The following is a 26,491-nucleotide window of genomic DNA, read 5'->3' as shown; positions in this document are numbered from 1 at the left end:
CCTCTTCCAGCTCCAGCCCCACCTCTGTCAAGGAACGTGACTGTGCAAGGCAGGAGCACGTGTTTGAGCAATCTTTGCAGGGTCTTCAGTTAGGAACACAGGGATGGTGGGACCCCCGGGACAGGGGACCAGAGGCTTACATGGGCTCACAGCGGGGCCAGGGTGCCCAGCAGCCTGAGGGACGAAACCGCATCTCTGCTGGTGGGCTCCCTGTGTGGAGCTGCCCCTGCCCCACGCAGATGTGCCCAGGCCCGCCGGGGCTGGGGACCAGCACCAGTGGGGCCTGTGTTAGTGGGCAGGGGTCCGATGGGCCAGCCAGAGCCCTCTGCTACACTCTGTCCCTCTGCTCAGCCCCTGAGCCATAGCTGACCCTTTAAGATCCCCCGACATTCCCTACTTGTCCCCCAGTGCCCCCCTTCTGCCCCCTGATCACAGCCCTCTAAACTGCTGTGCCTCCCTTGGTTCTCCCCACCCATCCTCCAGTGCCCCCTACTCCCCCCAGTGCCCCCCTTTTCCCCTGATACCCCCCCACTCTGTCCCTGGGCAAGTGCTGTGGGGGGGCCCAGCATGGCAGGACACCGGGGAGGGCAAAGCCTGCTGTGGTGGTATGGTCAGGGTGTTCCCTGGGCTGTTCCCTGTGCCAGCCCTTGCTGGTGCCAGAGGTGGTCGTGCCGTGGTGGGAGGGGTGGCAAGGGGATCCCCATCGGCAGTGGGAGGGCACGGCAAGGCCCCAGGACCCCATGGGGAGACCCCTGCTCTGGGGTCTGTCCCGGCATGACTGCGTTGTGCCCAACCCATGAAGATCCGGGAGGGGCCATGCAGCTGGCAGCCCCCAGCCTCGGTGTCACCCACATGTGGTCCCGCCAAGCACAAGGGTGCCATCGGGGGAAAAAAGATACACTGCCCTTTAGGCATCTTGTGCTGAGCTTTATTTAATTAACTCCTTGGTGCTGGCTGGGGACAGGTATCGTGGAGAGACTCCTCTAGCACCTGCTTCACTCGCGGGTCCTTGTTGTGCTGCAGTCCCAAGAGAGCTGGAAGGACACAGGCAGTGCTGTGGGGACCCGGTCCTGGCCAGACGCTCCCCTGTCTGCTCCGCTCCAGGGATCTTCCCACAAAAACAGACGTCCCAAGGAGCCGGATCTCACTAAAACCCTCTGAACCCTTCCTTCCCCACCCCCTGCCTTACCTCAGCAAAGAAGGCTGTAGCTGTCACCCGCAGCTTAACTGAGCAGGAATCCAGCCATGGGAAGAGGGTCTGCTTCAGACAGGGTGATAGAAGCCCAGCATGGACCAGGACGCTGCGCAAGGGAGCACAAGCGAGGGACACACAGTTACCCAGGAAGGCCAGGTTGCCAAAATTCATGTACACCAATGCAGATACTATTCTTCAGCTCAGGACGGCTTCCCAGGCATGCTGGAAGGGTCCTGCAGGCATTTCCCTGGGCACAGCCCCGCAGGAGGCAGCCACGTGCATCCCTGCGGCTCTTACCTGGTCAGGAGACGCACCCCATCAGAATGGGTCAGGGGGTCTTCAAGGAGAGCCCACGCTGCCCGATTCATGAGCAGCCGCATCCACTTCTCTGCCATGCATTTGCCTAGCACCAACTCTAAAGCCATAAGGAAAACCCTGGCAAAAGAAACAAAACACAAACCCAGTCAAAACACAGGCAAACAAAACAAGAAAAAAATCAAAACAGAAGCAACACCACAAAACCAAAGAAAGATCAAATCACAGCAGCTTAGGGGAAGATTTCTCTTTAGCAGAGCTAAATACCCCGGGAATGATGCTTCGTAGACTGCAGCTAACGACACTGGCATTTTCATCATGCCCCAAACCCACTGAAGCAGAAGAAACTCCACGCCCCTGGAGTGACTCCATGCTAGAGAACCAAGGCAACACCTAATACCTCTTCCCACCAGCATTTTGTGAAGAATGATGCCATTGCCCGCAAGAGTCACGCTCCCCCCCCCGGTGGGGGTCCGCTGAGGGAGTGCAAAGCTATTGTGCATGCAAGGGTATGCAGAAGGCAAGATGACAGCCGTCCACAGCATGAGCTGCCTCAGACCTTCCTGCCTGGGAGCTGGAGTTTCCCCATGAAGGAGCAGAAGTACACCCAACCACGACGAGCAGTTTGCTCATCTAGGAAGCGGGGCAGGCAAAGCCCTCCCTCAACCCCACAAAGGCACGTGCCTTGGCGAGGGGAACCGAAGCCAGCCCCTCCATCTGCCCCTTCGGCTCCTTACCTGCACGGCTTCTCCTCAAGCACCTGGCCCTTGAGGAACAGTTGTCTTCCGCCTTCTCCCAGGGGGGAAAGCAGCCGCTCCTCGCCCAGGGTTTCGCTGGCCCACCTCAGGAGGCTGGGAAGGAGGTGGGGAAGCAGCTGCCTGAGCTCCTCTGTGCTCCTCAGGGCAAGCACCACTTCGGAGATGGCACGGGTGATCTGCAGAGAAACGTGACCAAGAAGCCCCTCTTCAGGCAAGGCCTTTTCCCACCAGCCTGGTTCCCCTGCCTGCCTGGGGCAGGGTGGCTACTGTCCGCAATTGTCACTTCTGCGACAGCCTTGTGGCTCAGGAGCACAACACTGTCCCAGCTCCCCACACTGCTTGAGGCTGGCCCAGCACAGCGCCCTGGGAGTCTCCAGGGGCATCTGCAAAGGGCACCTGACTCCCCCTTTTCCGAAGCAGGAGTTACAAAGCAGATGCAAAGCTACAGAAACGTGTCTGCCATTGAACGTACCATCAAAGTCTCCAGAGCAGTCTCATGGTTGTGCCACTCACAAGCGGAGGAGTTGGTCCCCAGGCAGTTGTTTCGTGCTCTGTTTAGTTTCTCCACTAAGCACCTCAGGACCTGAATCCCAATGGTGCTTCTCCCCAGGCTCCTCCACAGCTCCACCATGTCACTGCAAGGGAACAGATGTTCACCCCTGAGCCCGTATCTTCGCAGTCCTGCAGTGCCCTCAAACCTTCTCCTCCTCTGCAATGGGGCTTACAACGCCCCACTCACGGCAGAGACACAAGCACACAGTCTTGCAACACTCAAGACAGCTCAGGCAGAAAAAAGACCTGCTTCTTAACTGGAGCACCCCAGTGCACGCAAGCTGTGGGGTCTCTGTTTGACTACAGTGGGGAAGTGGCTGGTGCACGTACCTGTCCATGGGCAGACCTTTCCGGAGGAGACTGCTGATGACGGGCTCCTGGTGAAAGTGGGCGAGGAGAAACACGGCCCAGAGCAGGAAGGGCCTGTGGGTGCTCTGCCGCATGTAGGTGCAAAGGGTCTTCAGGATTTTTGGCACCTGAATGGAAATGGAGGAGAAAGAAGGGCTCGGTGCATCCTTTACCCCCTCCTGCGGGGCCCAGACACAGTCATTCAGCACAGGAGCAGTGCCTGCTCCCGTGACACAGAGTCCAGACCTAGCTTGAAACCTCACCCCTTCCACCCTGCCTGGCCCTGGCTCACGTCTGGAGCTGGGTGTGCTCTTGGCAACTGTGCACACGTACGCACACATGCACGTGCTCACACGCACAGACTCAGTCACTGCACGTGCCTGGGCCCAACCGTACGAGCAGCTGCGTGCCCTTGTGCACACAGAGGACACGGGCACGTTTCACACCCAACGCTTGAAGAACTCTCCCCACATGTGTGTAGCGATGCAAGAGCAAAACCAAACACGCTCTTTGAGACCCTGAAGTCGCCTTGCAGGGCCTCTGCAAGGGCACCTGACTCCTTCAGTAGCCCCTTGGCTCGACACACCGGTGGCATTTCTTGAGCCTGTGCCAACTGCACAGGGTGTCGTTAAACAGCCAACAGGAGCAAAGACAAAGTCAAATGGGAAAAAGGTCGCCTTTACCTCCTGGACTATTTCCTTCCTGCATTCCACCAGGAAGATGAACACCCACTTCCATAGTGGCTTCACACACGTGGGTGTGACATGCAGCAAGCTGGGCAGGACGGCAGTCAGAAAGTCCGTAGCCTGCGCTGGAGGGATGCACTTGCAAACAGCCTGGAGAGAAGTCAGGAACAAGAGAGACCACGTCACAGCTCTGCTCCAGCAATTCAGAATGGAAAGGAAACTTGACAGAACTGTTAGTTCGGCAGTCGTGCAGGGGGCAATCACTTTTTCCTCCTGCTGTGCATACAGTGCTGTTTACATCTGATGCAGCTACCCGATTGGGAAGTGTCGCCCCCCATGTTGTTTGCTTATTATGTACCAAATTTGTATTCTGACAAGAGCAATCACACACGCACACATATACGGTATCTGCTCCAGCATGCCTAAAGGACAGTCTTGTCTCAGAGCCTCCTGCTACTTGCTAACAACAGCCATCCTGGACAGCTTGCTCTGGAGACAGCGAGGGACTCTGGAGGGGAGCAGGGAGACGTGCAGGAGCCCAGGAGCTGGGCCCCCACCCCGCTCTTTTGGGGCCAGTTACCTTTGCTATTTTGGCACAGGTCTGCACGGTGTCTGGGCTGTTCAGCTCCTCACCAAGGCACCTGATCTCATCTGCCTGAGGCACCACCTCCATGGTCCTGGCTGGAACAAACACCAGAAGAAAAGGGGAGTCACGCCCACAGAAAGGCAACCTCTGGCCCTAGATACTGCTCAAGGAGAACCCAGGGGGTGGCAGTGAAAGCCACAGGGAAACCCAGGGCCCTCCTGAACTCGGTGCAGCAGGATTTCCCGAGCCCGATAAATGGCTGACAAATCCCGGGCTGGAAAAAGCCCTCTTCCTCCTTGAACCATTTGTTGGGGCTTCAGGGTTTCAGCAGCTACTGGCCTCTGATCCCAGCAGCTGTGTCCCCTGTTCCCACACAGGCCACCATCGTCTCTGGGAGGCAGGAAACCTCCCCGTGACTGCCTCAGCACAGGCAGACCCTGCTGCCTGAAGAGGAAACGGTTCAAACACAACCCTTTGCGGCACGCCCCGGGTCTGCAGTTCAGATCCCTCTTCCCTGCCCAGTTTGCTCTGGGCAGCAAATTGGTTTCCTCTCTTGTGCTCAGCAGGAGAGTTCTTCCCTGCTGGCAATGAGTTTGGATAGTTTGCCTGGGGAGCTGCCTGTCTCTCCAGGCTCAAGGCAGGGAGCAAGGGGGAAGGCACCCTCTGGAATGTCAGGGGCCTCATCCGAGCGAGTTGTCTGACCACCCTCTGTCTCTCCTGGAACATGGAGGGGGGCAGACATGGAGGGGGACAGTCCCCAGCATTGGTGGCAATGTCCTGCTCTCAGACAGCAGTGGGGGATGGCCCTGACCAACCGCACACATGCGCTGCGGAGGTGGGACTCAGCGACCCTCTCCCAGGGATCCTTCCTGACATGTCCAGGGAGGCAGAGGGCTAACAGGGTGGGGGCACAAAACCAGCCAAGCACGTTGCCTCCCGCTTCCCTCCTGGGGACAGGGCCTGGCCCTGCAGGATCCCAGTGGTGCCAGGCCGGGAAGGGAGGGAGGATCAGGCTGAGCAAGGCTGGGAAGCGCCCACTCTCCTTACCTTGCATTTGGAGAAGGTAGCCAAGGCAGACCCATGCCCTCTGGCGGGACGTGGCCAGGCAGTCGCTGGTCAGAGTCGCCAGCAATCCCACCAGGGAGCCGAACCGCTTGCAAGGACGTCCTCTCTGCAGGGGAGAGCAGCAGGAAAAGGGTCGCAGGCAGCCCCAGCACCCGCTCGCCTCTATCGCCCATCCTGCTCCCTGAGCAGCGACCGGGCAGAGGGGCAGGCAGAAGGGCTGCCCCGTAATCCCTGGAGCCCCAAAACCCAGCACCCAGTTGGGCAGGGCTCCCTTCTGGGGCCATGAATGATGGGAAAAGGGCGCCAGGGCACGCGGGGGCGCTCTACTCACCATGAGCTCGAATCGCTCCTTGCACACTCCCAGCACGTGGGTGCAAACCTGCAGGGCTCTCTCCCGCTCCCATTCTTTGGCTGAGATGAGCCAGCCCTTCAGGACCTGAGGCAGGGTGCATCTCTCTCACAACAGGCATCTTTCCCTCCTTCTCTGGCCCCTTCCCAGTGCCCCACCGAGCACTGGCACTGCTGCCTCCACTGCCTCGCTCCCTCCAGCCGCCTCTGCCCTGAGCCTGCTGTTGCTACCCTGCCGGCATCTCCCCACTCCAGCCTTCCTCCAGGCTGCTCTCAGCCAGCTCAGGGCTGGCTCTGGGCTTTCCCTCCAACAGGGCCCACTGCTCTGCCTGGCCTGAGGCTGCAGTGGCCGGGCGCTCCCGTCCCCCAGCTCAGCCCCTGGCCCCGGCCAGACGCACAGCCTCAGAGCAAGGAGCCAAAGCCCCACGTTCCCGCAGGAAAGGTATCCACGTCCTAACACCCTCTAAGGCCTCCACTCTCTGCCCCTGCAACACTTTCCCTCTTGCCTCACGGCTACTCACATGGACCACGTCATCAAAGCAGGCAGAGGTCACCTCTGCCTCCAGAAAGGTTTCTAGGAGATGGCCCAGATCTTCCAAGCATCTCCTGTGCAGAAGCTGAAAGCAGGAAAGCAGAGCTGAGGTTCTGCATCATGGGGGCTGCTGGGGCGCACTGAGGGGGGATCCTGACCCAGGGGTGGGCAGGCACTGGCCGGTGGGTACCTGCATGTTCACAGCTGCCCTCACTGTCTTCCTGCCCTTTTTCATCCGCTCCTTGGAAGGACAGGACAAGACAGTCTGGCAGCACACTGACAGCAGCTTGTGATTTTCCTCCCGCCTCAGAGGTGGCCTCAGCTTGCTGGCCAGAGGAAAAAGGAAGAGAAAACACAAAGGAGATTTACTGTCTCCAGAGTGGCTCAAACCACACCTGGGTTCCTCCTAATCGAGGGCCCCAAATCCAACACCCCCGCCCACGCCAGCAAGCACTGCCTTCAGCGCCAGCAATTCCTGCCTCCTCCCAGGCAGCAGGCAAACCCCTGCCCCCAGGTTAAGGAACCCCGGGGGCTCCCTTCCTGTGGGAGACACCCGACATGGGGGACACCCTCCCACTCCACAGCCCCAGCAGCTCCCGGCCCCATGCTCAAGGCCACTGGGGCTGCCCCAGCCAGCTGGGATGGGGCACACTGGGAGTCCCCACAGCCCGGGGAACAGACCTCACCTCAACTCCTCCAGGGCCTGGAACACCCCATACACCAGGGAGTCCCAGGGCTCCCCCTTGATCCAGTCCTGCAAGTCCCAGAGAGAGAAGCACAGAGTTGGCAGGGGCACGGGACAGCCCTCCCGCCTCCCCTGGGGACACGTTCTGCTGCCAGGCCTGGGCAGACACTGCCCCGTCACCCCCACGCATCCCCAAAGGCACCGCAGGAGGGCCCCTGCTCCCCAACCACAGCCACCCAGCACCAGCACTCAAGAGCCCCACCAGCTCCGGACACAGCTCCAGGAGCTCACGTGAAGCCCAGAGACCATCGTGCCTCTGGGGTAAGGAGTCCGATGGCACAGCCCAAAACTCCCCCGTGCGACCGCCCCGGCTACAGGCACTCACCAGCAAGGTCCACGTTGCCTCCTGCTTTAAGGACAGCTCAAAGCTGCCGCAGTTGCCCACAGCCTGGATGGCACAGCTGACCTCGGTGATGCTCTGCACCAGGGCGAGCTTGAGCTGCAAGTCCTGAGGCCAAAGAGAGCAAAGCACCCCTTCAACTCTTTGAAGGGCTGAGAGGTGGAAGAAGAGCATGGGCAGGGGAAACCCATGGGGGGCTGGATCTGGATGTTGAGGACAAACCCTTCCTTGGGAGATCTTTAGAAAGGGACCGTCCACCTCGGTGCACCCCAGCCCCAAGGGGCTGGAGCTGGGACACCCAGGCATCCCTGCCCTGTGTGCCCCATGCTCCTACCCTCTGTTTAGCTCTGGAGAGCCGCAGGATGTTGCCCACGATTTCTTTATCCACGCGGGTGAGCAGCTGCTCCTTGGGGGCACGCAGTGCAATGCCGCTGTAGGTGCGCATGAGAGCAGCACGAATGGCCTGGGCGCTCTCCATCTTCTGCCACTGCTGGACCTGTGTCAACAGAGATGCCCTGAGAGGTCAGCCCCGGGACTCTGGCAGGCTCCTGCGGCAGGCCCTGCCCTGCACCCTCACCAGCTCCTTGTTTCCCTGGGCACCTCCCAGCAGCTCCCCAAGCCACTCCTCGAGCTGCGAGGTCCAAGGCCAGAAGTTGTTCCCATCCCACAGCTTGGGATCTCGCATGGGGATGGGGATGAGGTGCAGCCAGCATCGCACACACTGCTGGCTCTTTTACCACTGATTTGAGAGGTCGAGGAGCTGCCTGGAACCTTTCTGTGGAAAGGTATCTGACATAGCCTGTCACGGTCCTGCGCAGACACGCAGCCCGTGCTCGTCAGGGGTGCAGATGAGCCCACTCTGCTCACCTCCCCAGGCCAGGCTGCACCGCTCTCTCTGTAGGGCCCTGCCCTGCCCTGAAAGGCTTCCCCACAGCCCCCAGGTGGGGAGCAGAGCCAGCGAGACTTCACCAGGCTCCTGCTCTTGGCCCTCAGCTTTGGGGAAGGGTCAGAGTGTCACACCGTGCCCACCCCCTTGTCGCCAGCTCCTGCTGAAGTTAAGTCAGGGGCAAGGTGGCTGCAAGCAAGCAACCGCTGCAGCTGCCCCAGCTGGGTGGCTCTGATCCACCCGGTGTCAAACCCCCTCCTCTCCAAAGACACCTCAGGGGCCCCAATGTCAGGACGTCCCCTCTGAAACAGAGGTCTCGGCTAGCTCTTACACGAATGCTTATCTAAAGGCAGCTGCCACAACTTGGCTGCTGCAGGTGTAGAAGTGAAAGAAGGCCAAAAAAGGAAAGCCAAACAGGGAAACCCTGGCTCCTTTACCTTCCAGCTCATGGAAGTCTGATAAAACCAGCCTCTGGTGAAAGCGGTGGAGAACATGGTCACCGTGTCCAAGACCAGATGGAAGTGGCTCTCAGCCGTGTGGGACACAACAGAAATCATTCCCTGCAACCACAGAGAAACAGGGAGTTGGCTCCAGCACAGGCACTCGGCCATGGCCAGCAACAACGGCCAGGCAGGACATTGCGGCAAGGGGGAAATGGCAGCATGGAGGAAATCGAGGTCTGGAGCAGCCCTGCCTCTCCCCCAGGAACAGGCAGGGGATACGCAGGACATGAACATCACCTCACCTGGGCTTCAGACAGCTGCACAGGGTTTGTCTCCTGCAGGAACCTCAGCACCTGCCCTTGGACGTGTCTGAGATCCTGACAAGCTGCCAGCACTGTCCCAAGGGCCTTGTACAGGAAAAGCTGCAAGAGAAGAGGCCACGTCCGAGATGTGGTCACGGCCCGACCTGTCAGGAAAGGTCTGGCCCCAGACAGACCCGACCACCCCTGGTGGTAGCCAGCCACTGGAGTAGCCCAGGGAGGCGCATTTTGGGGGCAAGAGAAGGGGAAGCAATGAAAACCGCCTGCGTGGGCAGAGCCCCAGCCCTGGCGCGGGGCAGGAGACACACCTTCTCCCAGGAGCCAGGGGCAGAGCTGCCCAGCTGCTGGCTCAGCTCCTGGCTCAGGCCCATGGTCCAGGCCCTGTCCTCGATGGGCTCCAGCGACGCTCGCAGGAACTGTGGGGAACAGAGAGGAAGCGAGTGTTCCCCTGCCCTTGGCCAGGATGCTTTCTACGCTCGCATGTCCCGGGACACTGCTGGGGGGAGCTACTGGGAATGGCAGACTCTTCCCCTGCCCCACCCAGCCCTCTTTTCACCAGCCTCCCTCTTCTCCTAACACCTCAGGCGAGAGCCCCCCGGCATGCCAGACATAGAGGAGGAGGCAGTGCTTAGGCGTGTGCCACAGCGATAGAGGGCATTAGCCATCAGCCGTGGCACGGGTGCAGACAGCAGCTCCTCTGAGTGGGCAGGCACCTACTGCGGGGGGAGGCACAGGGCACTCAGGAGGTGCCCCCACCTCCTGCTGCCTACACAGGCAGCCCCGAGCTTCCTCCCACAACTTTGTCTGTTCCCTCTTCTCCCCCTCTATTTGTGACACCCCCCAAGGATGCTGTACCTTGAGCACACGATTCTCCCACTCTGCAGAGTCCAGGGACCTCTTGGTTTTCCCTAGAAAGCAAGAGGAAGCAAAAGCCCTCGCTGCTATTTAAGCTCACACCAAAGACGAGCCCTGTGGTCTCCTCTGCGGTCAGACCTCCCAACATTCCCAGGCCATCAGGCTAGAAAGGGCCTACAAGCACCTACACCAAAGCCCTTGTGAGGCCAAAGACACAGGAGGGATCCCAGGAACATTTGTCAGGGCCACTGATTCAAGCTGGGCAAGGACGTGCTGTCCACGGCAGATCCCCACTGCTTGACTGCAGCTCCCAGAACAACTCCGACCACTGCGTGCCAGCGTGCATTGGGAACACACATTTTCTCCTTAATGACCCACCACTTTCTGCCCATTTGCAGCTCTTCTCCCAGGCTATTGCCAAGGACAGCTGCTGCAAACCTGGCCTGGCCTGGCAACTTGGTTCTCCAAAGCCAGGGGCTGCACCCCCTCCAGGAGCACCAGTCCTGTCCCTCCCCCAAACACCGTCCCGGCCAGGACATGGGGGTGCCGCCAAGACCTGCCCTCCAAAAGGACATCAACAGCCCCATCCATCCCCTGGGCCAAATCGACACTGGGGGACGGCTGCCCCCAGCCTCAGCTTTGGCTCCCTGGAAGGGGAAAGGCTGCAGAGCAAGTGCTGGGAAACTGGGGACAATTCTCCTCCGTCACGCTGGGAAGCTGCATTTTCCTGCTCCCCTTCCCTCCCCCCAGCCTCTCCCTCCCCACCCGCACTTTACCTTCCAAGTACTGCAGCAGGAGGGGGATCTCGGTAGTCCACACCACCCCCAAGGCTCGGTGTATCCTGCCATGCAGGGCCTGCAGCAGCTGCAAGGCAGCGACTGCACATTCGCCGCTCTTGTGAGGAGCTGCTGCCACCACCTAGGCGAGGGCAGGAGAGAAGGGTCACTCCTGCCACCAGAGCTGCAGTTTTTCCCGGGAGGGAGGGAGGGATGGAGGGATGGAGGGAGCTCGATGCCGCTCCTGCACCTGCGGTGCTGCTAGCCCCAAGAAAGGAGTGGGATACCGGACAGGCCCAGGCAGTCTCAGGCACACTGCCTCCTCCTTGGGGGATCCCGGCATGGGCCTCAACAGCATCTCTGCCCTGGGCTCCCCCACCACCCCTGGCCAGAAAAGCTCTTTCCCCCGGGCCCCACTACTCACCAGCAGCCGAGCCAGCAGGGCCTGGGGAGCCGGCAGCTGGGCTGTGGGGAGGAAGAAAGGCTGGGTGAGCCAACAAGCCCCTGCCATGCCGTGCCCATCGCGCCTCCGATGCCCCGCACAGGGCTGAGGGCTGAGAGCAGCTGTGCTGCCACGGCGCTGACCCGGGAGAAATCCCCAGGGCTGCCCAGCACGGGACGAAGGCAGCTCCAGCATGGCCAGGAACAAGCCCCAGCTCGCCAGGGGAGTGCTGCGAGCAGGAGAGGCAGGCCTCTGCGCTGGGCAAGGGGCAATGCAGGGCAGAGCCCCTCGTGCCCAGCAGCAGAGCCTGGCTCCGCCCTTTGGTTCTCCCAGGCTTCTGCTGAGGGCTGGCAGGGTGCATGTAGACACAGACTGGCCAAGCCCCTGGCTGAACCCATTAGCTTCTACCTCGCTCCTGGGAGTCCACGGCATCAGGCTCCTCCTTGTCTTCTTCACACCCTGCACTCTCCCGTCTCTCAACTAGGGCTCGGAGACAGCGGGAGAGCGGGATCAGCATGCCGCTGTACTGGGCTGGCACCACATACTGCAGCAGCCTCGGCCACAGGAGCTGCAGAGAAGAACCAGGCAATTCACCACATCAGCATTTCTATTCAGCTCAAAGACAAAAGTGACAGTCTGCGGTTCCCTGAGCCTTGTGTGCTTCAGCACATGTGAGGGAAGAGGTTCACAGCATGGGGAAGCACGAAGAAAAATGCCCTGAAGGCAAGAAGTGGCCACAGCAGCAGGGCACAGGGTGACTTACTTTGGTCATCCCTCTCAGAGAGACGTCCAGCGAGCCCAGGATGTCCACACACAGGGCTCGAAGAGCTCCTTCCTCCGGTGTTACCCAGGCAAAAAGGCCTCCTGCCACCTGTAAGACAGAGTTGGCAAAACCCCTGTTACTCTCAGCTCCCGACCGACAAGGCTCAGGCATGGCCTCACCAGTGCTCCTGCGCCAACCTCCCAGGAGCACTGACCTCCAGAAGGAGGACAAGAACGGCCAGACCCAGCTCGGGAACCACTTCCCAGACCCTGGGAAGGACTAGAAAGCCCTGGAGCAAAGCAACACCCACAGATCCCCTGGTTGGAGGGAGGCTCTAGCCAGAGGGAAGATCCTCAGCAAGTCAGCAAAAGGCTCAGCCATGCCCATCCTTCATCTCCTGGGCACCCAGCTGGAAACACTCACCAAAGGGACTGCCAGACGGCCTGTCCCCTTGCCAGAAGGGATGCGGGTCCCCAGACTGCTATTGGATGGGCAGGGCATGCTTTGGAGGGCCAGAGTCTGAGAACACCACAGAAAGATCCTCTAGCCAGGCCCATCTGGCTGCAGTGGCTGTGTTTTGCTGATTGTCTGTGAGCACTTAAGGATGGAGGATGTCCTGTCCCTAGAAGACCCCTCCCTTTGCAAGGCAGCTTTGCTGAAGGTGTCTGTGGGCACAGCTCAGCCTGTGGGGTGCGCAGGCAGCCCCACAGTCCCAGGTGGCACGCCCGGGTGCAAACCCTCATCATTCACTGACGTCTCCACCAACATCAGCACACACACACACGAGGAACAGCCATTTGCAGGTCATTCCAATGGCAGCGCCGGCGCTGATGGCCCTGCAGCGTGGAGCTCTCCATGCTCAAGGATGCCTGCAGAAGCTCTCAGCACAGGCCAGGCACTGCTGGAAGCCCCAGGTGTCCCACTCTGCCCTTACCAGTCTGCCTGAGGTCCGGCTGAACTCGCTGAAGATGTGCCCCACCACATCCCATGCCCAGCAGCTCTGGGAGCCGGAGCTGAGCAGCTCCCGGATGAACTCCAGAACTGCCCTCCGCACCTGCCAGGGGAGAGCGTGGTTACGGTCCTCCTGTTCAAAACCCAAAGGGAAGCCACCTTTGCTTGGGGGCAGCCTTTGTGGCTCGCGGAGAGATGACAAGCGCACGGCAGAAGCTTTCGCTCCGGCCATCAGGGCTGGGCTTTAGCACCAGGCTGGACGGGCATTTGCCCCACAGAGCACAGCGACCTCCCTGCTCCACTCTGCCAGCTCTCCCCGGGGAGGAGCCATCACCCACTGCCTGGGCAATGCGCCGGCACCTCCCCAGGCACCCCAGCTCTGCCCTGAGGGAAAGGCTTCCTCTGCCTCCCCTGGTGGCACTGTCCCTTCCCAAACCAGCTCACCTGGGCACTGGGGTCGTTGCACACTGACCCCATGGCCTCCATCACCTGGGGCAGCTTCTCTCTCACTGCAGGTGCTGGAAGAGATATGGAGAGGTGTGCATTGAGGCAGAGCCCCAATGGCAGAAGCTTCCAAGTTTTTCGCACACCAACGGGACAGAAAAGCGGGGCCTGACTCTGACTTCACAGGAGGCAGCGGCGTAGCCAGAGCGACTCCATTTCTAGAGGCACAGCTGTTTTATAGGGACTGAAAGCTATGGTAATATGGTAACACAGAGCACGTGAGAAATGACTTGGGTACAAGCAGCTCCTGTGCACCAGTCCACCCGCCCACCCACCAGCCTGCCCGTGTTACTGAGCTTGGAGCATCATCCCTGGTGTGCCACCATTTCTAACTGCCGGAGGAGAGCTTGAGCCCTGTCGCAGGGCGTCAGCTCGGCTGGGGGACCCGCTCTTTGCAGCTCCTTTTGGGTGCAGGTGCACCACTTTCAGCCTGTTCCTGCTCTCAGCCCAGCAGCCCCAACCCCTGCCTTCTGTCCCTGCCCATGGCACTGACCGTCAGAGTGGGCCAGCGCTCCCAGCAGGCCCAGGGCTGCCACGCGACCGGCCTTGCTCCCACCGCTCTCCGGGGAGTGCAGAAACATGCCCGTCTCCTCAGGGCATATTCGTGCTGCAGGGAAGAAATCGCATTCTGCACTAGCAGGCAGCTGCCTCTGACTGCCGAGGACAGGGAGAGAGCCGCCACAGCACGACGGGGGATCGCCCAGTCTCCTCTCCTTACCCTGCAGCGCGATGCAGCGGGGAAGTTCTGCCTTAGGGGCCAGGCCAGGCTCTTTGGTCACGTCAGGGAGCTGTGGGAACAAGGTCTGTTTTAAAGAAATCTGCATCAGTATTGAGGGGGACTGAAAAGAAAGGGTGCTCTCTGCCCTCCTCTCCCAGAGTCCTGCTGCGACTTGGCTGAGAGGGAAATCACTGTGGGAACAGGGCTGCCCCTCAGGCCCATTCCGAACAGCCAGGATCAGGCCTCCTGAAGCCTTAAGGAACCTACGTGGCACCTGTCTCACAAATCCTGGCGTGTTCCTGGCCTGCAGGAAGGTCTGTGAGACAACGGGGGAGGAAGAGGAGGCTAAAGCTACTTAAAGGCACTTGGGAAGGGAGAAATCCAGCACATCTGGGAGAAGGGGAGTCCCTAACAGCAGCTCCCAGGGAAAACCACAAACCCTCCTGGATGGGGCTTCTTGTTTGCCCTCCCCTCAGAGCAGCATCGGCAGGGTCTCTTTCCTCTGAACAGAGCCCGCTGTTGACAACTCCGTTTCCCGGCACTTCCCACTCATCAGACCTCAGCCCTCACTGGACGGGACTGGACACGGCCCCGGGCATTAGGGCAAAGCTCTTCCCACACACAGAGCCCTACAGAGATGGCAATGCCTCCCTTCCTGAGAAGATGAGCCCCGGGGACTCTTGCCTCCCTTCTGGCCCCTCCCCGCATTTCTCTTTTCTTGCCCAAAGAGTGCGGGGAAGTCTCAGGCCTCCTCTGCTCTCCCCCTCCCTGTTCCTTCTCTAAGGCCTTCCCAGCTCCTCCTGGCACCCCACAGCTCCCCAGTGCCTCGTGGCACTCGCGCAGACCCACCCCAGCAGCCACGCCGGGCCCTGCGCAACACCTCACCTTGTTGACCCGGGAGGTGTCTCGGACCTCCTGAGATTGGTGCAGCAGCCAGAGGAGCTGCTCCCAGGCATGCTCGCGGTGCTGCTCCTCACGCAGCAGGACCTCCATCATGGCAGCCACCGCCCTGAGCACAGCCTGCTTGTCCTGAAGAGGGAAGGGAGAGGCTCTGCTTGGAGGGCTGAAGGTCTGCCTAGCACTCAGCATCGCCTGCACACCAGTCTGCCCTTCCCACTGGGAGGGGTTTCCCTTTCCCTTCTGCCCTGCAGCAGAAGGGCTCACTCCAGAGGAGAGAGAGCAGTTCCCCACGCTCGCACCCCAGCCCTCCCTGCAGAAAGGCCCCAGGACTCGGCTGCTTCCTGCCAGAGAGCCTCCAGCCCCAGGCACAGTGACAGCAGGCTCCCGGCCTGGGATGCTTTCTCATTCAGACTGCTCCCTCCCCTCACCCCTCTGCTCGCACCCCACCAGCCACAGACAGACCCACCAACGTGGACATCCCCGCTGTGGCCCCAGGCGTGGAAAGCAGCACTTCTTACCTCTTCTTCCTCGCAGCCCAGCCAATTTACCAGCGCGTAACGGAAGACTGGGTAAATGTCTTCACAGAGCTGCGCTTCCCCGTTGCGAGGGAAGGCGCATTGCTCCTGGCTGCCGAAGTATGTATTGACCCCTTTTGACCATTGCTCCAGAACTGCACCAGGAGAAAGGGAAGGGCAGCACGTGAGAGTCTGCAGCAGGGACGGTACCTTGCACCCTCACCCAAGCCTGCTCTAAGGACGGTCCCAGGCTCGGCAGGGCTCAGCCCAGGACCAGATCTGCATCTGAGGCCAAGCTGTGCCCTTGAGGTGTCTGGTTTCAAACACCCACTGTTTCTCTCCTCCTCCCCATCCTTTTCCTCCTCAATGGCCTGTTCCCCTCCAGTATTTCCCAGGGTAAACAGGGGAACAGAAGCCATGGGAAGGGACCCAGGAGTTCCCCTGTGCAGCACCGTCGCGTCCTGCCCACAGAAACCTCCGGGGCTTCTCCCGCTCCTTCTGCACACTCACAGTGGTTTGGGATCGCCAAGGCCTGACCTCACTGTGGGCTGACACCTGCCATGTTCCCTCTGAGATCACAGGGAGGCATCAACGGCCACCCCAGCCCCTGACCCTGGGACCCCAGCTGAGGAGCCGACACTCACCACTGCAGACGGCGCGCAGGATCCGGCCACTCCCCACCCAGCTCAGCATGGCACGCAGGGCAAGCAGCGTCATTCCCACGAAGGGGATGCACCGCAGGGCTGCAGAGAAGGCAGGGACAGAGGGACCGAGAGGGTCAGTGAGAGACACGGGAGACCGGGGTCGATCCCTGGCAAGGCTGGGGCTGCTGGGCCATGCGGGACATGCCAGAGGGTGTGGGGAGGGCTGCCTTCCCCAAGGGGGACACAGGAAAGCCCTTTAGGGAAATGGGGAGGACAGTGCGGGGCAGAGACCCTGCGGGTTTGTCTCCAGTGGGTTCCCATCCTCCAGGAACCAGGACTGGGCTAGTAAGGCAGAGCTGCCGGCCAGCCCTGGCACAGAGCAAGGAGGCATGGCGACTTCATAGCCCCCCAGTTCAACACAGAGCCTTCAGGAAGGGGGAGGGTGCTTTCTCCCCGTTATCACAGACCCCTACCCAAACCAAGAGGCCCAGGGTGCCGTACCGTAGCTGCGGGCCATTTTGCCCAAGGTGAGGAGCACGATCTCATCAGGGACCTTCCCCATGGCCTTCAGGTGGCTCTGGAGCTCAGACATGACAAAGTGGAAGCGGGAGCGGGCCAGAGCCACCAGGACGTCGCTAGCAGCCATCTTCACATCATCTGTCACACCCTGAAAAAGTGCCACAAGTTAAACACTCCCGAGAAAAAGGCTGAGGCACTCGGACAGGCTGAACGCCCCTGCCTCACCTGCAAGACCCCACGGGGCAGTTTGCTCAGGCCGGGCGCCTGCTGCCTCTTGTACCCTGGGGTAGGCGAGCAGCTCCCCGGTGAGACGAGGGAGGCTTTTCCCTAGCACAGCCCTGTGCTGCTGCCTTCTCTCCCTCTCTGCAGAGATGCCAGGAACAAACTGTCACAGACTCAAGGACCCCCTGGGGCCTCTCCACGGGGCTGCTGGGTTCCCAGGGCTGTTCCTCAAGTGAGCTTGAACCCAGCTCTCGCTCAGTTAGAAACAGCCCCGCGTCCACCTCTCTGCACTACTCTCTGCATCTCCTCTTCAAATGCCCTATAAGGAGGAGTCCCCTTCGGACCTCCACTGGGTCTGAATAGTTGAGGAACATCTCTGTGCTGCTCTGGATTTCCCCAAAAACCAGGGCCAGAGGCAGGCTGCTTTGGCAGCCTTGAAAGAGAACAAGCTCACCTGGGCTGCTCGCATGTCACTGGACACCTCTGCTATCAGGCGGTTCACGACACCGCTCTGCAAACTGCCATCGTCTCCTTGCAAGAAGCTCTCCAGCTCCCGGTATGTCTCCACTCGGTCACCCTGGGGACAGACCACACATAGGAGTGATGGGACTTGCTTTGCCCTCGTTGCCAGGGACCCACGAGAGAGACCTACTGCCCCCCAAATCATCTCTCTGCCATGGGCACGAGGTACGAGCTGCAGGCATCGGTCAGGACAGCCATGGGGAATGGCAAGATCTTCCACGGCACCTCTGACACTACCAGAGAGCCAGACAGGAAGGTTGATTCCACCAGGGTAAAGGGCCATGCGGGAGCCTAGGAAGTCATTCCCGAGGATGGGGGACGGTGGAGGTCAGACGGACAGTGCCAGGCGAGGAAGGGGAAGATGTGGGAATGAGACCAGTCCCTGAGGAGGGGGAGCCATGAACTCCCTGCACCTTGGGGCACAGTGTCGCTCCCCTCGCACAGGCAGGAGCCCAGGCGCTGGGACAGTTCTGGAACCAAAGCTAAGGTGGGGCCTTGAGCACTTGGGCAAAGGTGCTGGAAAGATGCTGGGATTTATGCCAGAGGCTTTGCCTTGTCCAGGAGAGCACTGCAAGCTCCCAGGGAAAGGAGGGAGGGAGCAGTGGCATTAGTCCAGCTGGAGCGGCAGGATCGGCGCTTGGGGACGAAGCGCCTGCAGGAGGGCAGAGGTGCCATCAGGCGAGATCCCCCTCTGCCACGGCACCTGGGGAAGTCAAGGGCTTGGAGGGGAGCCCTCGAGCCCCCTTGTCTCACCTCATGGTCTTGCAGCCGCTTTAGCAGAGAAGCCCCACTAGCCACAAAGGTAGTGACGGCTTCAGGGACAGCCTTCTTTGCCCTGCCTCCATCCTCAGGATGTGCAGGTCTGGACTGAGAACCAAAGCACGGGCAGAGAGCTGGAAGAAAAGAAAGAAATCATTTTGCTGGCTGCAGGGCTTTGCACCAGGGAGGGGGGAGGATCTTCCCAGCCTCTCCCACCACTAACACACTATGCTGGGCTGTACTGGCAAGAGGGCAGTCATTGGGACGAGAGAAGGGAGTCTTCCCCTCACTGCGGCACTGGGAAGACCGCACTGGGAATACCACACTGGGGGACTGGATCCATTCTGGGCTCCCCAGTGACAGAATGGCAGCAATGCGCTAGAGCGAGTCCAGCTCGGGGGCCCCGAGCTGGGCGGGACATGGACATGGGACCCTGCAAGGAGGCGCTGGGAGGGCTGGGGCTGGGCAGCCCCACCAAGAGTTGGCCGGGCCAGGTCGTCTTTGAGCAGTCCCCAGCTGCCCCACGGAGGGCAGGGAGAGGATGGAGCCAGAGCCCTCTCGGAGGTGCCTGGCAGCAGGATGAGAGGTGACGGGGACGCAGCCCCCAGCAGGCAGCAGCCCCCAGCCCCCCACCACCCCCTCACCTCTGAGTGCTCTCATCCTCCTCAGGGCAGCAGGATCCCCCAGATGGACGCACTGCTCTCTCTGGGTCCTCCTCCTGCAAACGCCATGAGAAACTGGGGCAGCACCAGCCCCTTGGGAAGATATAGAGCCTGCCCACTGTGACACCCGTGTGGGGCGCGGCGCCTCACAGAGGGCTGCTGTGACACAGGGACACGTGCTGGGGACACGCCGCGGGGCGGGGACCAGACACGCAGCACCCTGCGGATCTCCACAGGCCCCAAAATGCAGGATTTCCCCATTCTCCATCACTTGAACTCACTCATGGGCCCCAGTCCAGCCTGTCTGGGCCCTCGGGGCACAGCTGCTCCTGGCCCATCCCACCCTGGGGGCCGTGCTGGGCCTTCTCAGGGGAAGGCCCGGGCCCTCGCCCTGAGGCCTCGCAGCACGAACAGGCGGAGGGTGCCCAGCCCAGCCCCGGTCGGGCGCCCTCCTGCTCCCTCCCTCAGTGCCAGTGTCACCGAAATCGGGAATGGAACCCCTTCACACTGGTCTATTAAAGAGCAGGCATTACTTCATTCGGCACCGGGTGCGTGGGGGATCTCTCCAGCCAGCATGCACCCCGGGCTGAAATCATGACAGGGATTTAAAACAGGTGACAATGTTAGTTACGCCTACTGCTCCTACCCCTTAACTAACTATTGGTTAGTACCTTTCTTACTTCATCTTACAGATACAGTTCCAATTCCCTACGCATGCCCAGAGGGGAGGGGGCTTATTTGGGTTGGGGGCGTTTTCTAGCTAGGAGGTGTGGGTTTCACATGACAATGAGGCAGGTCAGCCTTAAAACAGTTTTGGCACTCTATTCTATTTTCCTAGACTTCGACCTTGTGGTAATCCTTACTGTTAGTTAGTGGAGACAGTTTTTAACTGTAATTTTATGTCTACATACCAGGTGCACGCATTACAAAGTATCTTCTTCACATTATTTCCATTCCTTTTACACTACTTTGACCCTGCGTTTCAGGATGTTCTGTAACACCAGCACCAGGCCGAGCCACTGACTGCGGGGGCCTGGGGTTGCGGCCGTCAGCTCCTGCTGAGGCGTAGGAGCCCCCAGGTGTGGGGGGGGCTGGCTCTCAGCCTGCGGAGAAGTGGCCTGTGGAGAGGGTCCAGGTCGGGCTGGTGCCCTCCCCTGCCCCAGCCTTACTTTCAGGGGCGCAGCGTGATGCTGTGTGGTTACGCACGGGTGGGCCGGGAGCGGCGAGGGGCTTCTGCAAGTAGGTTCCCAAGTGCTCGGTTACTGTGTTGCTCCTCTTCCATACTGCCCCTTCTGCCTTCCGTGCAGCGGATCAGCCTGGGGCTGAGTCAGGTGGGGCGAGACCTTGGCTGTCCTAAACAGGTATTCCCCCCTCGGGGCAAGGCGTCTTGGTGCCAGGCCTCTGCAAAGGGAGGACAGACTCTGGGTTGGAAAGGGCAGAGCCAGCCATCAGAGGGGTCCCTCTCTCTCCAGCCAGGTCCCCCACAAAAAGACAATTCAGGTGCCCAGCAAGCCCCTCTCCGGCGTCAGGGAGGTACTTACCAGGGCGGCTGCCGCTGCAGCTCTTGCTGCTGCCTGTTGGTCTCAGTGACGTGCTTGAATATGTCCCAGCCTGCTTGATGCAGCTCCAGCCTTTCCAGGACCCGGACCGCTCCTGGAGAAAGGTGGCTGCAACAGCAGGAAAAAGTCATCCCTCAGCTTCTGCTGGAGACCCCTTCTGCCTCCACGCCCGTCCGGCCTCTGCACCCACCCACTCCTCCGTCCACCCGCACTTTCGCCCCGTGGTGAGTTTTAGGCCTTGGCTGTGGGGGGAACCCTGGTCATGCCCATGTTAGGAGGAATTAGGTACACTTGCTTACTCTTTTATTACATGAGCAACAAATCACACACACACACAGAATCACAGAATCACCAAGGTTGGAAAAGACCTGTAAGATCATCAAGTCCAACCATCAACAAAAAGAAAAACAAACAAACAAAAAAACCCAACACACATCACACACCACCATGCCCATTAAGCCATGTCCCGCAATGCCACCTCCACACGTTCCTTGAACACCTCCAGTGAGGGTGACTCCACCACTTCCCTGGGCAGTTTATTCCAGTGTGTCACCATTCTCACAGTAAAGACATTTTTCCTAATGTAGATAACAGCAGAAAAGCTTTGGAGAAAAGCACCTCTTCAAATCTGTTATAAAGCTGTTATCTTCAAAAGCTACATACTTATTGGGAAGAGTTGAAGAGATGATTTAAAGGGAATATGTGAAGGAGAAAAAATAGTCTGTAAAGACTTACACCTCCTGTGCTTTCCAGTATAAACCTCCCCTGGCGCAGCTTGAGGCCATTTCCTCTCATTCTATCGCTAGTTACATGGGAGAAGAGACCAAGACCCACTTCACCATAACCCCCTTTCAGGTAGTTGTGGAGAGCGATGAGGTCTCCCCTCAGCCTCCTCTTCTCCAGGCGAAACAACCCCAGTTCCCTCAGCCGCTCCTCACAAGACTTGTGCTCCAGACCCCTCACCAGCTTCGTCGCCCTTCTCTGGACACGCTCCAGCACCTCAATGTCCTTCTTGTAGTGAGGGGCCCAAAACTGAACACAGCATTTGAGGTGCGGCCTCACCAGCGCTGAGTACAGGGGCACGATCACCTCCCTACTCCTGCTGGCCACACCATTTCTGATACAGGCCAGGATGGCGTTGGCCTTCTTGGCCACCTGGGCACACTGCTGGCTCATATTCAGCCAGCTGTCGACCAACACCCCCAGGTCCTTTTCTGTCAGGCAGCTTTCCAGCCACTCTTCCCCAAGCCTGGAGCGTTGCATGGGGTTGTTACGACCTGAGTGCAGGACCCGGCACTTGGCCTTGTGGAACCTCATACAATTGGCCAGGAGAAAATGCAAGGAAAGGATGAGGAGAAACAAAAGGAAATGGATGAGGAGAAAATGCAAGAAAAGTTGAAGGAGAAAGAGAAGGAGGAACACAAGAAGGAAGATGAGGATAAGGAGGAGGAAAAAATAGGATGAGGATGGGATGAAAAGGAACAGAACGTGGCGGAGGAGGAGAAAAATGAGAAATGAGCAAGCGGAGGAAGACGAGGTGGTGGAGGAGGAACAGGAGGAGAAGAAATAGGAAAAGGAACAGCAATAAGAAGAAGAGGAGGAGAAGGTGAAGGAAGAAAAAGTAGGAGGGGGGATAGGAGGATGAGGCGGAAGAGAAAGAGGAAGAGAGGAGGAGGAATAAGAGGAAGAAAAAGAAGCAAAAGAACAGAAGGAACAGGAGGATGAGGGTAAGGAAGAGGAGTGTTAACAGCATAACTGCATAACAGGAAGAGGAGGAAGAAAAACAGAAGGTAATAGAAGCAGGGAGAAGGATGGAGGAGGAGGGAAGAGGAGGAGGAGGAAGAACAGAAGTAAGAGGAATGGGAGGAGGAGGACGATGATGATGATGAAGAACCAGCGGAGGAGGAGGAAAAGGAGGAGGAGGAGGAGGAGGAGGAAGAAACACCTCCACATTCACACTAGAGTGTCAGCACATCAAAATTCTTGGATGGAGCACCTGCTACATCCCTTTGTCCATGGGGATTCACTAAATCCAAGCCTACTGGTGAAGCCATTACTCACAGGAGTTGTTCCATGTTGTGGCCATCACTCCTCTCGGGAACAGACGGGAAGGCTCTGAATGACAATGGCTGTCAGGACGCGATCCGGAAACAGAAGACGAGTGCAAGAAGATTCCCATCACCTAATGGCATAGAAATAATTCTAGCTCAATGCAATGATTATTGAAAATGAAACACACAGAACAGCATTCGCCATCAAAATTCTTTCAGTGAGCTGCAGGCTGATGACCTTACCATCACTGTCACAGGACCCCAAAAGAAAAAATGACTGGCAAAGAGTAACTCTACCCATAGCCCATACCTATCTAGCCTTCAAAAGTAGAGTAGAATGGCTCAGCCTACAGCTCTGAAGGTATAGACCAGCCTATACTTATATCTTGTGTCTGCCTATGCGATGATCTGTCCAGAAAGTCAAATCATAATTACCTTTGAAAGAGGGTGGAACTGAAAGGGGGGAAGGGGGGGAGAGAGAAAGAAATTGCTGAAAAAAAGGGAAGTGTAGGCACCCAATTAAAAAAGAAAGGAGCCGAGTTATCCCAAAGACCATCTCAGCCCAACTCACTTTCGCTGGCGAAAAGCTGTGCAGCTTGGAGGAAGAAAACCTGACTTGGTGCTGGGATGCACACAAATGTCTGAGTTCAGATCTGAAACAGCAGAAAAACCTTGACACAGCTCCTTTTCATTGTCCTCATACACGCGTGCATGCTTTGACTTCGTTTCCCTGAAGTCCTCTCAGACTAACAGGGAAGTGGCTTCTGTCCAGTCCGTGTGCCATGAAGAGAAGCAGTTTTGACCACTAAGGGGGCAGCAAATAACCGCATCTGCAGAAGCAAAGGGGCAGCCGCACCTTGGCTTCGGAGATGCCCAAACCTGCCCTGAGCCCCAGGAGCCCCCAGCGCTCCGGCATTTGCTTGGCCCTGAAGTTCTGTGGGGCCTGCCAGCACGGGGGAGCTTCGGGAACAGAAGCGAAGGACAGCGGCCAGTCCCCGCGGGGAGAGCGACGGGGGCTCTGTCCTTCCTTCCGGCCACAGGAGGATGTCCTGGGCCGCGCCAGGACGGGGTGTCTCTCCTCCTCATTGCCCAGAGGAAGGCGAGGCCTGAGGAAGGCCCTGGGCTCAGCGCAGAGCCCTGCCTCCTGCCAGGTGCCGGCCTGGCCGATGCGAGAGGCTCCCATCACGCAGCTCCTCCTGCCCAGGGCTGTGGCTGGCAGCACAGGCACACCTGCTTTTCTGGAGAGACTGACCACGCCAGAGCAGATCCAAGGGAGCGCCCCTCCTGCCCCGCTCCCTCTCCCCTCCCCGAGCAGGCCCAGACCCCTGAGAGCACTCAGGGACAGGGAGGGCAGAGCTGTGCACGCGCCTCGTGCTGCGGAGCGAACAGCCCCCGGTGCAAGGGCCCTGCTCGAAGGGCCCTGCTCGAAGGGCCCTGCTCGAAGGCCCTCTCCCCCAGGCCCGGCGTCCCGGCCGGCTGAGCACTGCGCTGCAGCACAGCGGGGCAGCAGGCACGGGGCAGCTCGGCGAGGAGCCCGGGCTGCCTGTGCCCACCCAACAACAGCCACGCCATTGGCCGTGGCTGAGCCAATCAGCGGAGCTGGCGGCAGCCTGTCAGCCCCAGGCAGCCTGAGGCGGGGCCGGAGGGGGCAGAGGCTGAGCAGGCTGAGGAGGAGGAGGGGAGGGCGGGGCCCTCGCCAGCCCTGGGCCCGAGTGCTCAGCCCCACAGCCAGGGTCAGAGCGGTTCCTGCTGCTGCCCCGGGGGTCCCCAGCTGGAGCCCGGACAGCTGGAGGTGAGTGTTGCCTGTCGGCAGGCCAGGGGAGGGCAGAGTTGCCTCCTCGCCGAGGGGCGGCTCCAAGCTGTGGAGCAGGCATGCTCTGGTGGGGACAGACCGGGTGCCTTTGCTGTCCCCAGGCCTTGAAGCGGGTCTCATGCTCATGGACAACCCCATCGCTGTTGACAGCCTTTCATAAAGGGGGCTTTCCAGACGTGGAAGCTGTTTCTCGCTCCTGGTGAGACCATGCACCGGGGCTTTGTTGTCAGAGAACTCGGTGGGGAGCGGCCCTGGTTGGAGGCAGCTCCCTTTGGCAGATGTTGGTGCCTCTCTCTCAGCCCCAGGTTCTGATATGTGCCTTTCCCCCCACCGATGCTGTGCTGCCGGCTTTTGGGAAATGGGGGTACAGAGGGTGGATGGTTTTACTGGAGCCAGGAGAGGCCGTATTAACTGTATGTGCGAAGTGACGGAAACAACTTGAGGGTTTTAAGGAGTCTGTCAGTTGTGATTAAGGCAGCGAGTGAGATACTCCCTGTAGGAGCTTTCTGAGAGGGCCAGAATGGGGCAAGACTGCATGTAAGGCCAGAAAAGGCTGTGGCAGCAGCTGAGCTATCAAACTCAAATAGGAGATGATTTGGGCAATATCTGGTGGAGTCATCCTCTTGTACGTGTTGCGCAGACTGCGTAAGGCCTGCCTGCGGGCAGGGAAGGGAGTGTGAAAGGAGTGTTGGAGTGCCAAGGAAGGGGGATGGGAATGACTCATTTCTCAGTTTTCATTGGGCTGTCTGTGTAGCCCATGTAACTCATCTTGCATTCAGAAAGAAGTGCCATGCTTCTGGTGAAAAGAAAAAAAGAAAAAGGTAATTTGTGACAGAGCTAGAACTTGGAGTGAGATTCCCATGCTTAGTCTTACCATTCTAGAGTGTTAAAAACATTTCCTTGAAACACTTTCCCAAAATCACAAGGCGTGACTTTCTGAAAGAGCTGTTTTCCTAGGAGCTGCATCTCAGCTAAGGCAGATTAGAGATTGTTGCTTGCTGTTAGTCACTGGGGCTGATGACAGGTCACCCAGCAGTTCTGGCAAGGACAGAACAAGATAGATACATCTGGTTCCCTGTGCTGACTGTAATTTCTGGAACGTGTCTTGCCTAAGTTGGTCTTCACATTTTGCAGGTTGTAGGTTTGGCAGGATCTATTGTGTCATTAGCAGGATGGTAATAACAAAGTCTGGTGGGATGGGGTTGAGAATCAGAAGGGTAAAAGTGAGAAAGAAACTTGTGAGTTGAGATAAAAAGTTTAATAAATAAAAAGAAATTAAAAAAAAAAAGGAAAAAAAAACCCGAACAACAGAGAGAGGAAAATAAAACCCAAGAAAAACAAGCGATGCAAATGAAAAGAATTGCTCACCACCAACTGACCGATGCTCAGCCGGACCCAGAGCAGTGGCCCTCCTGCCACCCTCCCCCCCAGTTTTATTGCTGAGCATGACATCCTATGGTATGGAAAATCCCTTTGGTCAGTTGGGGTCAGCTGTCCCAACCGTGTGTACCCCCCCAGCTTCTTGTGCACCCCCAGCCTACTCACTGGCGGGGCACTGTGAAATCTGAATTTACTACCTTATGAACAAGTGCATAACTGCCACTGTGAACTGGCACCTATGCGTGTAGCTTTAATGTTCTCCACATGTTTACTACTTCCTTGCCCTCTTGAAAGCCAGAATAAAGAAAAGGTAAGTACAGTGACGTGGATTTCTTAATCTCTAATACTTGATACTTTCTACAATAGTGGGAAAAAATAGATGAAGGCACGCCAAACCGTAGAAACGGAAGACCTGAACTCTCAGCTGACAAATAGAGAAAGCTTTTCTGAACACACAGCTGCTAATTCAGCATGGCAAATCTGCAAGAAGCAGGATAGTTAGACTTCAGTTTGTGGTTGGAAGTAATAATGTATATGCAAAGAATCAGAATTCTGTTACGTACAGATTATTTATTGTGGGGTTCTTAAAGAGTAAATTGGGCGGGGAGAAAACATAGAAGACTTTAAAATCTCTAATGTGGAAAGCATATGCAATTTTGGTGTGCCATCCAATCGATCATCTCGTTGTGTCCTATCTGAAACATGTTTTAACTTTGAAGCATGTTCAATTTTATCGTACTGTTTTAACTTTTTCATACTTCCAGCAGGACCTTTGATATTCCTCTCACTTTGTCCGGAGCAGTATTCTACGGGAAAG

At 58.5% G+C, this 26,491-nt stretch overlaps 1 protein-coding gene across 1 annotated transcript; it reads right to left on the bottom strand.

Moving 5' to 3' along the window:
• Nucleotides 1-920: 920 nt before the first annotated feature.
• LOC132317723 (maestro heat-like repeat-containing protein family member 2B) lies at nucleotides 921-18,964 on the bottom strand. Its single transcript, XM_059822822.1, has 34 exons — nucleotides 18,854-18,964; nucleotides 18,204-18,343; nucleotides 17,383-17,505; nucleotides 16,689-16,854; nucleotides 16,188-16,286; nucleotides 15,547-15,698; nucleotides 15,014-15,157; nucleotides 14,129-14,198; nucleotides 13,904-14,017; nucleotides 13,351-13,424; nucleotides 12,890-13,009; nucleotides 11,956-12,063; nucleotides 11,601-11,760; nucleotides 11,175-11,215; nucleotides 10,751-10,892; nucleotides 9,975-10,027; nucleotides 9,428-9,535; nucleotides 9,102-9,221; nucleotides 8,794-8,916; nucleotides 7,805-7,966; nucleotides 7,456-7,578; nucleotides 7,072-7,139; nucleotides 6,576-6,711; nucleotides 6,375-6,470; nucleotides 5,837-5,941; nucleotides 5,488-5,611; nucleotides 4,435-4,535; nucleotides 3,852-4,004; nucleotides 3,151-3,296; nucleotides 2,741-2,903; nucleotides 2,248-2,444; nucleotides 1,493-1,630; nucleotides 1,190-1,301; nucleotides 921-1,034 (listed from the first exon to the last, which is right to left on the bottom strand). The coding sequence occupies exons 1-34, from the start codon at nucleotides 18,867-18,869 to the stop codon at nucleotides 996-998; spliced, it is 3,936 nt and encodes a 1,311-aa protein (XP_059678805.1). The 5' UTR covers nucleotides 18,870-18,964; the 3' UTR covers nucleotides 921-995.
• Nucleotides 18,965-26,491: the final 7,527 nt, after the last annotated feature.

This window comes from Gavia stellata, chromosome 11 (assembly GCF_030936135.1).
Source record: "Gavia stellata isolate bGavSte3 chromosome 11, bGavSte3.hap2, whole genome shotgun sequence".
NCBI lineage: Eukaryota > Metazoa > Chordata > Aves > Gaviiformes > Gaviidae > Gavia > Gavia stellata.
Note: the sequence above shows the minus strand (reverse complement) of the source record. Positions and strands in the feature narration are given on the sequence as shown.

What these genes read in the sequence shown, in the direction of transcription:
- LOC132317723 (XM_059822822.1), bottom strand. An exon ending in GCAACGACCCCAGTGCCCAG is followed by an intron (nt 13,010 to 13,350) that starts GTGAGCTGGTTT and finishes CTCCCCTGGCAG; the next exon opens with GTGCGGAGGGCAGTTCTGGA. An exon ending in TCTCCAGAGCTAAACAGAGG is followed by an intron (nt 7,579 to 7,804) that starts GTAGGAGCATGG and finishes CTTTGGCCTCAG; the next exon opens with GACTTGCAGCTCAAGCTCGC.